Source organism: Erigeron canadensis, chromosome 1 (genome assembly GCF_010389155.1).
Source record: "Erigeron canadensis isolate Cc75 chromosome 1, C_canadensis_v1, whole genome shotgun sequence".
Classification (NCBI taxonomy): Eukaryota; Viridiplantae; Streptophyta; class Magnoliopsida; order Asterales; family Asteraceae; genus Erigeron; species Erigeron canadensis.
This window is the reverse complement of record NC_057761.1, coordinates 39320023-39333426: the sequence shown is the minus strand read 5'-3', so window position 1 is coordinate 39333426 and position 13404 is coordinate 39320023. Positions and strand designations below refer to the sequence as shown.

General features: G+C 34.1%; 1 protein-coding gene across 1 annotated transcript; it reads right to left on the bottom strand.

The window, feature by feature from the left end:
- Window positions 1-7979: 7979 nt before the first annotated feature.
- Window positions 7980-12459, bottom strand: LOC122596894 (protein CHUP1, chloroplastic). Its single transcript, XM_043769539.1, has 9 exons — window positions 12045-12459; window positions 11820-11902; window positions 10951-11691; window positions 9523-10863; window positions 9301-9432; window positions 9023-9204; window positions 8822-8933; window positions 8599-8742; window positions 7980-8227 (listed from the first exon to the last, which is right to left on the bottom strand). The coding sequence occupies exons 1-9, from the start codon at window positions 12151-12153 to the stop codon at window positions 8129-8131; spliced, it is 2943 nt and encodes a 980-aa protein (XP_043625474.1). The 5' UTR covers window positions 12154-12459; the 3' UTR covers window positions 7980-8128.
- Between the last annotated feature and the right edge of the window lie 945 nt (window positions 12460-13404).

Genomic DNA, 13404 nt, shown 5'->3' with positions numbered 1-13404 from the left:
ATCAGCAGAGTAAATTAAATATATACTCTCCGACAATAATTAACCGAAGGTGCACTGAGCTTCTTATCAACATCAAAGCAATCATTGTGTAATTAGTTAGGATATGTTCCAGAATTTCTTTAGATTCTTACGAGTTATTGTGGTTAAATACCATAGCTAATTAATTTTGAGGATATATATATATAGCTAAACTATCCATCACATGATATTCATACACTACACGTACATACACAATTGAAATTGATCATCTTTAATGCGTATTAAATATTTAGATAGTATATATATGCATTTAGTTTCTCATGTTTATATATGTAGAGAGCTAGCTAGCTAGCATTATTTTGATTTTCTGACTCGGCTTTTATTTTGAGCTTAATGATGTCTTTAATATCAAACACAATAAAATCGATGATAAATGCATCTGCACATAGATCAGAAAGTTGAATTAATATATAGATCGTAAAACTTGGAAATTTTATAGAAAAGAAATTGTACTAAATATCACTAAATTTAAGATCGATGTGCATAACGAAAAGAGAAATTATCACAAATCGTCTATGTGGTTTTCTCGATTCGTATTTTCATTCCTGTTTTTTTTTTTTTATCATTAGGTGTCCATGTACTTTTCATTTTCATTGTCAATCGTCCCTGACACTAACAACCATTAGTTTTAATCCGTTAAACCCCTCCCCTCATGTGCAATGCACATGAGAACATTTTTGTCCAGTTTGTAACCACATGGACTATTTGTAATAAAACTAACATCTTTGAGGTTTTACCCACTTCATCATCTTCCCCCACAATTTACGCCACTAGCTCTGATCGGCCGGTTACCGCCTGCCAACGCCGGAAAAGTCACTGAAAGCCGAGAACCACCACCCCACGCCGACAACCTCGATTTTCGACTATAGTATAAGAGAGTTGGATCATCTTGAATATTTTTTTTTTGAACGATTTATACTATAGTATATCGCGAAAAGGACTATGGAGAGACGTACCCCTAGATATATAGCTAACCCAAGGATGGCAAGGAATACATGAGATTGAAAGGTCCAATCATCCATCCGTATGTTATTAATAATTAGCTAGCACCATATATGACACATCTAGCTAGTCGGAATTCAGAAAAATATCGTTCAATTCGCAAGTGTACCACACATGGCAGTTGAAAGTAGTCTCATTGGTGCTTTTATATAATCTAGTGCAATGCCAGATCGTATATATCTATGTCTACTATAGGAGTACGTACCCGCACAATGCTTCATTTACGAGTGAAAGAAACCTTTGAATGGATTCGTCTGGAAAAGACTTTCTTTCATCAACAACTAAGTAGGTTGTCCAATTCGTTCTATAGAACTCGTTGCCCTTTCTTCCACGTTAGAAGTGAAAGCCAAGTTCTTAGAGAATCTATAGTTTTTAGTGTTGGGTGAGATGGGGAGAAAACTCCTTGCTTCGGCCCTTCTTCTCCCACACTAGACGGCGGCGATAACAACGACGGTTGGTGGCATGGGGTGGTGACGGCGACGGGTGGCAGAAATAGCGGCGATAGAGGTATGATTTATTAACGTAAAAAAAAAAAAGTAAGGGAGTAAAGATATTAGAGTTTTTTATGACTTAGAGTATTTTGGGTATAAAGAATTGTTGAATTTTCTAAAAGATGAACAATCTTTATAAGAAATTATATAATAAAAAAACTCATTCCCCAAATCTCAAATTACAACTTTAAACTATCAAAAATACCAACTCCTTTGTTAATTAATTTAAACATTCTCACCTAGTACACGTTGTGCACTTTAAATGACTGATAATATACACTACAAGAAAAATGTTCTTTAGTGACGACTTTAGTTAGTGACAACTAAAATTTGGTCACTAATAACCTCATTTAGTTACCATTAAGAAAAAGTGGTCACTAAATTTGGCCACTAAACAAAATTAGTGGCCAAAAAATAACATTTTTTTGTCTCTAAACAAAATTAGTCACGGACCTTTAGTGACGAAGAGTGAGAAAAAGTGACCACTCAAAATTTGGTCACTAATTTATCATAATGACCAAATTTTCGTCACTAATTTTATTTAGTGACCAAATTTTCGTCACTATGATAAATTAGTTACCAAATTTTAAGTCGTCACTTTTCGTCACTAAAGGTCCGTGACTAATTTTGTTTAGAGACCAAAAAATGTTATTTTTTGGCCACTAATTTTGTTTAGTGGCTAAATTTAGTGACCACTTTTTCTTAATGGTAACTAAATGGGGCTATTAGTGACCAAATTTTAGTCGTCACTAAGCAAAGTGGTCACTAATCAACATTTTTCTCGTAGTGATAATTTAATCATTAATGTTATTTTGGATAATTTTTCTATGTATATTTAAAGAGAGAGTTGTTTTTTTATTAAATATTATAAAAGTATAGATTAGGTGTATCGGAAATTATAATTAAGAAATAGAGGTATTTTGGGTATAAAAAAATGATGAATTTTTTAAAATAAAAATTTTAATATATTTTACGAGGATTTTTAGATTTATAGATATAGATAAAAAGACAAAGATTTAAATGCCTGTGTGTTGCGTCAAGCGTCAGTAGTAAAAGTTTCTTTTGGGCCATGCTTGATTTTGTTTGGGCCATATACTAGTTTCGGAATCCAACAAACATTGCTAAATCCAAACCTTTTAACTTCTTGCGTTCTTGTACAGTTGTACTTGCTTTTCCATACAGGTAGGACTTTTATTCAAAATCGACGACGTTTTTTAAAAATTAAAAAACATGGCTAATTTATATTTATATTTATATATATATATAGTGGCAATCAAATGAGAACAAACTTAAAATGAGAACACTTAAAAACTAAATTTTGATGCATTAAAAGTCCATAAAATTGACATAGTGCATAACTAATTATTATTATTTAAATGTTTAACAACACATGGATCCGTCAAAATCGAAAAAAATCACATTTTTTATTGGATGCATCATTTTCATAATATGCCTCCAAGATGGATGCACAAAACAAAAAACGTGATTTTTTCGATTTTGAAGGATCAATATGTTGTTAAACACTTAAATAATGATAATTAGTTATGTACTATGTTAGTTTTATGGACTTTTAATGCATCAAAATGATGTTTTTAAGTATTCTCACCATTCTTATTTTAAAAGTGTTCTCACAGGAGTGTTACCCGGTATAATATATATATATATATATATATAGGGATGGGAATATAAGGTTGTCGGGTATCTAAGCTTAGGTGTAAAACACTCACATATTGTTTTTTTAATCCATAAAACGCATGGGGGCCCATGCATTTATTCATTAAACAAGAAATAATAAAATATTAGTATGTGAGGGGTTCCACACCTAAGCTAAGGTGCCGGACAGCCTTATATTCCCTTTTCCCATATATATATATATATGTATATATAGGGGGACAATCAAATAAGAACAGATTTAAAATAAGAACAGTGAGAACACCTTAAAATCATCATTTTGATGCATTAAAAGTCCATAAAACTGACATAGTGCATAACTAATTATCATTATTTAAGTGTTTAACAACACATTGATTCATCAAAATCGAAAAAAATCACGTTTTTTGTTGGATGCATCATTTTGATGAATATGCATCCAAGATGGATGCACAAAACAAAAAACATGATTATTTCGATTTTGACGGATGAATGTGTTGTTAAACAATTAAATAATGATAATTAGTTATTCACTATGTTAGTTTTATGGACTTTTAATGCATCAAAATGATGTTTTTAAGGTGTTCTCACCGTTCTTATTTTAAAAGTGTTCTCACCGGAGTGTTACCCTGTATATATATATATGTATATATATAAGTTATCAAATAAGAATAAAATTAAAATGAGAACAAATGAGAACACTTAAAAACTACATTTTGATGCATTAAAGTTCCATAAAACTAACATAGTGCATAACTAATTATCATTATTTAAGTGTTTAACAACACATTGATCTGTCAAAATCGAAAAAATTACGTTTTTTGTTGGATGCATCATTTTGATAAATATGCATCCAAGATGGATGCACAAAACAAAAAAAATGATTTTTTCGATTTTGATGGATCAATGTGTTGTTAAACACTTAAATAATAATAATTAGTTAAGCATTATGTTAGTTTTATGGACTTTTAATGCATCAAAATGATGTTTTTAAGTGTTCTCACCGTTCTTATTTTAAAAGTGTTCTTACCGGAGTGTATATATATATGTATATATGTATATATAAGGTTATTTTAAGAACCCTTAAAAAGGTAGGAACCCTTTTGAAATTCAAATTATTCACTATATGATTGTTTACACATGTTCAAATGTCTATATAATTGCTTAAAAATGTTCATATAACCATCTATATACATTTGATCATCACCAATCTCATGAAAATATTATTTTACAAAAATACTTACATACATATGATCAACCTGCATACGTGTGATCATAACGTTATTCGTGCACATGTGATCATAAAAATTCACGTCTCCAAAAATAGCATAATAGATGATAATCCATGTTTCTACATAATTGTAAAATATAAAACTTCATTTAAACAATTCAAAAACAATCAAAAAACAATTATCATGTAAATAATAATTATGGATTAAGCTTGATTTTAAAAAGTTCTTAAAAATTCTTGCCTTTTTAAAGGTTCTCAAAATAACTTTTCACTATATATATATATATACGAGCATAGTGTCTGCGCGTTGCAGCGGCTAGAAGGTGATGACAATATAAAAGGGAGGCGGTGGTGGAGATCGAGGGAGGCAGCAGAGGGTGATAGAAGGTCGATGAGAGTGTGTAATGATTAGAGAGAATTTGGGAAAGAAGAGTATATAAGGGTTTCATGTTTAAGTAGGAGTATTTTGAGAAGGAAAAAAATTGCTGAATTTTAAGAAATCCAATACTCTTTATAAGAGAGTATAGATTAAAAAACCCAAAAAATATATATTTTAAATGAAAGTTTTTCAAAAAAAAAGCGCCCCTGGCCTCAAGCCCTCAACTATCAACCCCATCTGACAAATGGCTTCACCTCCAACTGTTGGTATATATAACTCCAAATTGAGCCCAACCCCGTCTAATGAGTCGAGCTGAGCTCAACCTCGTCAAGATCAAACTCGACCATTCCATCACATTCTTTAGAAATCTTTGAACCAAACCGGCGGATTTTTGGGGCTATTAATGAAAACCGGAAGATTTATCATTTTAGACTGAAAAAAATGCTAAAACTTAAGAGCCCCGGCCCCTCCACTAGCAAGAAAATGTGTTGATCTCCTCCACTGGGATGAACATGAACTCCACAGGCCCTTTGAATCGTCGCTATCAATAGGCTGATTCGTGGTCACTCCTTTTCCTATTTTAGAGGATTTAGACGATTTTGCAGATATTTCCTAAGGATATTTGAAATATTGAAATATATATGGGTGGAACAAATTAATATCTATTTATGGATTTCATTCGGCCCTTAACTAATTAAATCACACAAAAAGTTATTCCAGTCATAGAAACACATTTTAATTCTAATAGTGTGTCAACAAAGGTTGGCACGTTCATTGAACTTTATTGTTACCTTTTAATTTGCTTCCTACATATTCCACACCTAAAGGGAAAAAAAGGAACTTTGATGGGCACCCCACCTCAAAAGCTACTTTTCCTCTATGTAAAAGATTATGATGTTGAGGCATATGGAGAGAAATTAAGAGATACGAGCATGATACCCGTGCAATGTGGTGGTAATGACAATGAAAGTGATGTGGTGACATCGACGGATGGTGACGGCAACATATGCGTCAAGTGGTGTACGTATTTGATTAAAATTATTTGATTTTAAAGAGAAGGGGATATCTTTTAGAAGATAATGGAATGGTTGTGTAAGTTAATTCATTAAGGGTAAAATAGTAATTTTGCATGTCCCAAAAATGTTAACTTTTCAACATGGAGCATAACTTTTATATAGTAGTATAGATTTGTGGTGTGTTGCATTATCTGTTAACATTTTTATACATGTTATATGTTGTTCAGTGGCCTTTTTTAAAGGTAAAATATCCACATATATACTTGATCAAATTTACCATATGGAACCCACAATTTCTTTATTAATTAGTTATATATTTCGAATATCACTATAGAATATTGAAGGTGAATAGGTGATACATACTTCGCATATATATCATGGACTAGAACCCTCATCATTTAGGCAACTATACATAAATATACTTATAATAATAAACTTACAACAGAAAGATGAGAATATAACATCATAACACTTGTTTCGTTTGATTTTTGGCAAAAACACATGGTGTGGGCGGCCTAAGATTAGCCAAATAATAAATTTTGACCCAAAAAAAGAAAAAAAACACTAGACAAGTAGAAACGATACCTGAAAAGTTTCGATTCCTTGCAGTCGCTAGTTTCATCGATTTGCTTTCATTATGCGCAACATCATTATTCTCGCATCTCATTTTTTAAGTAATGTAGCACTGGAAATGATCATCGATCGATAAAACTATCAACTATGTATGAAAAATGATTGATGATGTCTGAGCCAAAAATCTGGAGAAAAGATAGTTTTCAGAGAAACACAAAGTCATATATGATGTTACAGTTATTGTCTCATCATGTTGTATACCAACTGATATTCAGTCGAGATCTCTTTTTTATTATTATATGCTTTTTTCTGTTGGCTAGATAAAATGTAACTATATATGGAGAAAAAATAATTGAGTTTAATTATATTTGTTGTTACGTGTTGCGTAGAGAAATGACAGTGTCAGGCACTTTTGAACGTACCTTTACCTTACACATTACCTGATACATAGTGCATGTGGGCTAACCAATATTTTGTGTGCTCGTGTCTCCTAACTATTGAAAAATAAATGGTTAAACAGATGATCGAGATTTTTCCAGTTCAAAGTAATTATCCAAGTAAAACGAGTCTTTTCAGACATTTTAGATATTTCTCCTATGATATTGTTTAGTGAGCTTCGAACATAAGACCTTTATAGGATATCGGGCTTTTTTTTTTTTGCCAACTATTGGTTTCCAACCATCTCAAAATGTTCAACAAAAAAGGTTAAATGCTTAGAATATATATAATAAAAGTTAAATGCTTAACATATACCGTAATTACCAAGTTAACTTAACTTAATTTGAGTTACATATCAAAAGTAAATTAATTAAAATAGCTAGAAAAAAAAAAGAGCAAATGAACTTCTATTGATTTAACTAGCAAGAAGTTAAGAATATATACAACATGGAGGGGAAAAAAGAAAAACAACTAGCCCAACAACTAAAAATGCATATAATTCGAACTTAACACTTTTCTGTAACATTACCGTGAAATAAAGAAATAAAAGAGAGATCATCTGTCTCCTAAAAAACATAATTATTAAAAGCTACATATATTTGAGCCGAAAATCTCTGAAGTCTTTGACTTCTGTAATTCTCTCAATGCTGTTCACTGTTCTTTATTTCCACACCAGTACACTTTGTGTAGTATTCATTCAACTTCAATTATTTGGCCCCAAATTTTCATTTCAATTTGTCTTTTAAAATAAATATTCGTCTAATTATAAGTCAACAACATCACCAAACTGATTATAGGATGATCATGATCTGTCATCAGTCCGAAACACACTTTTAATGTTCTATCGATGTTCAAGTCTATTATAAGTAACTCCCAATACCGTTTTCACGGGTTTTGGGTCTCAATACAGTCTTCGACGGTGTATGAGGAGGTTGAGATGTAGACAGTCTTGCCCTATCAAAGGTAGAGAGACTGCTAAAATAAAAATCTTCAAAATCTACCTTAGCTTTTATGTGTAATAAATCCATGACACTTTAAATTTTGATTTGATGTAAGGGACGACGACATTACTAAATTTAGTGCCAAATGATTTGAGGCCACAAGGTTTTAAAGAACTTTGGCAAGCCACAGAGTGAAGGTATAAGTTGTACAAAGTATTCTTGTTATATAAATTTGACCCTTTGGTTGTATAAATAATTTAAGTGAATGTATATGATTCTGCAGGGAGACAATAGTGTTTAACAAAAACTATAATATGAAATATATCATCAAGAAAGAATATATAATGGAATGAAAAATTTTGTAACACTCATGCTTCAGGCGTACTTTCGTCATTTGTTTGTTTATTCATACGGCTTCTCAGTTCTTCAAATGCCTTCATGCTCTCTGCATCAAACCCTCCTGCAAACTGTAAAACAAGAACCAGTACTGTAACTTTAGCTTCACGGAGGCACATCAAGGATGAATGAAGATTTGAAGGATAAGTACAGGTGATTTTGACCCATTTATGTATCGGTTGTGATTCATCTCAAGTGGTCAACCACGTCAAGTGAGTCAAATTATCAAAAAAAATTAGCTAACAGAGGAACGGGTCAAAGTCGCCCAAAGTGTGTTATAGATGCATAAAATCTCCTGAACTGTTTACAGATTCAGATTACTATAGTGATAATGATAAAGATGAAACAGCGCAAATGTGTGTGGGTTGCTCAAACATATGTTGACCATTTTACCCAACTTGTCCAACCCATCCATTTAACCATCTCAGGAAATAAGAATTACCTGATGTACACGAAAAGCAAAACGCACACCCTGGAGCACCATAAACTCTCTGTTTGGTTCTTTTTCAGGTCCTTCCAGTGCATCAAGTTCTGATGCAACCCGCTTCATGTATTTCCTAGCCAATTGTACAGATGCAAGCTTGATCTGCAAAAGAATTGGTTCTATTATATAGTATTTCCACATTCAATATGAATTCATTAAAAAAAATGCAGACAAACCATACCTTGCCTACAACTCCCGAATCTTGCAACCAATTGACTGGGATGCCGAATTCTTTATATCTAGACATAGCCATGTCTCTTGTACGTAATAATGCATAAACACTGTTCTCCACTCTGAGAAATGCCATATCGTAGATGTTATATATTGGGGATAGAAATGATACTTATAATCAAGAATAAGAAATAAGAATGTTGATACATACTTTTCTAGTAATTTGTACATTTTCTTCAAAGCGGGGTCACAAGAAAGACTAGTATCATCAACAAAATTAGTGACTTGATGTTCGAGTTTCTTCAGGTCTTGGTATTCAAAAGCTGCTTCTCTAAATGCGTCTGCTTTTCCTTCTGGCCAGTCAAAGTGCTTCAAGACTGCTCGCTCATCAACCTTAATAAACAAAGTGTTTATAAACATCACCACATAGCTAATAAAAAGATATTATATTATCTAACACAAACTATATAACATATATTGAAGGAATACCAAGAATGAGAGCTCTTCGTCTAGCCAGTTCACGAAAGTCAGCAAATCTTCTATGTCTGTAAATGAAGCAGCCCGAACTTCAGATGCAAGTGACTCGACAAAATCACCTTGAGTTTCTACATCAGCTTTTACCTGGAAAAAAAAAAAGACAATGCACAATATGATTAACTTCTATAAGCATGCATATTAACTTTAGTTAAAAATTAGAATCTTGACACATACAGCCAAGAGGAATGTTGATCGGTTCTCAATCTCCCCAATCATGTTACTCCTTGCATCTGCTGTATTAGCTATAGTAGAAGGTATAGTCGGTGAATCCTTCTTAGCTTCACGCTTCATCAAGCTCTGATAAAACTCAACCAACTCTGGAGCCCTGTGAACTTTATCACTACCACCTGCTCCTCTACCAAGACTTCCTGGTGGCGGAGGGGGACGAGGTGGCCCACCACCAGGTGGTGGTGGCGGTGGTGGAGCCCCTGGTGGAGGAGGTGGAGGAGGAGGTCCACCACCAGATATTGATGGACTTGCAGCGGTAGCAGGAGCACCTCCAGTAGGTCTAGGCGGAGGGCGGGGAGTCCTAGGTGGTCTCTTTTCAATATGGGCAAACTGCATCTTGCTAACAGCGGGAGAATTAATCACATTTCCGTCAGCAGACTGGTTACTTGAAGCATCTGGAGTTATTACTACTCTCTCTTTAACTTGAGCAAGTTTTGGAGGTAAACTCACTGTCTTACTATTGATTGGAGGTTTGTAACTCGAAGTATCACCGAACCTAACTGCTCTTGCTTGATCAGCTTTTTCTTTGATTTTCTTTTCTCTCTCTAAAGCAAGCTTATGACGATCTTTATACGCTGGGTACTTCTCGTCTAAAACACCTCCGACCGACTTAGACATTAATTGAAATGATGAACCAACATTGTTTAAATCATAATTAGCATTTGGAGTGTCTGGAGAATTAGGAGTATCTTGATCAGCGGCCCCAAAAGTAGTAATGGCCACAGATTCACCAGCATTTCTTAACATGAGAGCCTCTAATGGCCCCCTTGGTTTATGACTAACCCTAGGAGACCCGCCTGAAAACGATCTTGCAGGTGAAGTAAGAGCACTAGAGTTGGGATCATCTTTACTTTTACCCCATTTTTTAAGTTTCTGAATCAAACTTGGTTTTTTACTGAAACTACTGTATCGGCTCATGGAACTGTCAATTGAAGCAGTATCAAAATCTTCACTTCCTGGAGATGATGGTTGAGAAAAGTTGCTCTCAAGATCAGTGTCACCTCCTTGACCACGTTCGGACCCTGCATACTCTAACATTAACTGTTTAGCCTTTTCTTGGGACCTTGGGCTCAAATTCTTGTTTAGGTCACGTGCTGATGTTTTCCCAGATGGTGTTTCATAGTTTCTAAGCTCGAACCTTAGACAGGCATTGACCCACCGAAGGTATACCAGCTCTTCGACTTCACTAAACCGGTTCATCTGTAGACCTTCTACTTGCTTCAACAAGTCTTCATTTGTGTGAGTTAACTTATTAACCTCTTCTCTAACCCGGGCCACCATTTCAGTCTGTAACACCATGGAAAGTTACATAATTTAGTTTATTATTGGTTATCTATGGAAAAAGGTTCAAAATATGGATATTAGAAATGGTACCTCAGTCGTACTGGATAGTGTTGCTACTCGGGATTCTGCTGCATCAAGCTTAATGGCCAATTCCCTTTTTTCATGTTGAAGCTCTCTATTTTTTCTTTTGAGCTCGACAACATCAACCTCAAGCTCCTTTAGAGTTTTTAGCTTTTTTTCAATATCAGTGTCTTTCTTGACGGCGTCTTGTTCCTTTGTTTGAAGAATTCCAACTTGTTGCTTTAGTAACAGCAGTTGCCCTTTAGTTTGATTTGCTTCGAGTTGAAACTGTCGCTGAAGCTCCTTGATTTTGTACCTGGCTGCTTCTAATTCCTTTTTGTAAGTAGCTCCCTGCTTTACTTCTTCTTGTAACTTCTTTCTCTCCGTTTGTAAGGAATTAATTGTGACGTTTAACATATCAATCTCCACCGATTTAATCTTTACCTGTCTTTGTAATTCAACAACATCAGATTCTTGTTCCTTCAATCCATAGTATTCAAGCAGTTCCCCTTCAAGTTTGACTTCTCTTTCCTCAAGTTCTTTAACCAAGTTGCGTAATCGTTCCAGTTCATTCGCATTATTAGCCATCTCAGTTTCATACACCTTATCCTTTTCTGTATCATATTTGTCGCTTGGAAACGGAATATCAATCTCACCTGATAAAAGATCTGCAAATTCTGGAAGAATGTCATCTTCAAAATCAGGAGGTTGTGCATTGATTAAACCGCTAATCAATTTAACCTCTTCTTTATCCTCTTCCTCTTCATTAAGCTGCAGACACACAAATGCTTCATTCATTTCCAAAACAACATATAAATACGACAAGAGTAGTATATAATCAACCATAGTCCATAGCACATGAATACGAGTAACTTATAAAATAACACGATAACACATACCTCTGTCTCCCTGAGGCTATATGTAATCTGCTCTTTATCTTTCGCTTCTCTCTGATGTTGCTCAGTGGTTGACTCATCATTTCCTGATAATAGAAAAACACATATATATCTTAACAACCTGATATAAATTTCGTCGAAATAAAAGCTGAACCAAACGGTGGATATAACTAATTATCGAGAACAAGATATGTTATGTATAACTTCTTGTCTGAGAGAAAGAATTACCTGCAAATTTGTTCACAGGAGCTGATGAAGGAGGACGTTTAACACTAACCTGCTTAACTGCATAAGCTGCAATTGAAGCAGCAACAAGAAAGCCTAACCTGACAATCATGTAGGTATTGTAAATAGGAAATTATACAATTTCCACTCATCTATAGATATATCCCACCAAAAGCTAAACACCCTCTTAACCGGCATCCCACGACTCCATGGTTAACCATTCAAATCATCTGTCTGCATAACACCGATAACTACAAGAATTCTCCTTCAGAATATTGATGATAATAATAACTTATTAATGTTTAGCAGATTTGAGTGACAATATCAAACTAAAAGAATCTGCAGAAAGGACTTATCATAATTTCTGACAGTTAGAATCTCATCATATTAGTAAATACTAGGTGTTACACCAACCACAGATATCTGGTGGTCATGCTGTGTTTTCAAAGGATTGACATTCTATATAATGAGTGGGTCTGAAGTTGTGATAGTTTATTGTTTAACACCAAGGAATTTACAGACCGAAAACGACTTCAACAACTGTAAAATATGAGTCCAGCTATTTTTGCTAATATGAAGTTCCAGAAGTCATTAAAGAGTTTAAGTGAACATGCCAATTGTCTTACTTTAATTTGATAAAATTTAATGCCAGTCGATATCCGAGCTAACTGGACAGTCTTTGTCCACTCATATTATACAGTTTGTGAACCTTGTATGCAGTTATCTTGATACCCAAGTATGAAAAACACCAGGCAACGATGACCGTTGGATCGAAGATCAAACTTGGTTTTTTAGTCTTTAGTACTATAGGAGGTGGGGACCTGCTCATAAGACAAGTGCAAAAAATGGTTACTGAATTTGTTTGGTTGATGGAAAATATAAGGGTAGATGAGATATGGGTAGTTAATAAAATAAAAGGTAGAGATTGGCCTTGCTATTATGTAGTGATGCATATGGCATATGTTAAACAAAGCACATGAATAGCATGATAAAGGGAGTAAAACAAAAACTTATCCATGGCTATAGAAATTAGAAACAAGCCTTTATCCCCACATATTGGCCCCTTTGGATCTTTCTGTTAATCAACATATTAGGTGGCATAAGGCCCAGAGGCAAAAGTATTTAACTTAGATGATAAATGAAGTTTCGGCTTCTTGGAAGCAGTTTTTCTACCCTTGGGTAAAGATATGACTGTTTACATTACCTCTCCCATACCCCGCCCTTTGCAGGATTGGGTGTTGTTGTATAGGTAACATTATCTAAAGAACATATTATTTGCACCAACAAAAAGGAATGCAGCATATGACTTGGCAAACATTTTGATAAAAGTCTTTGACTACTAATGAAATACCTAAACTACCAC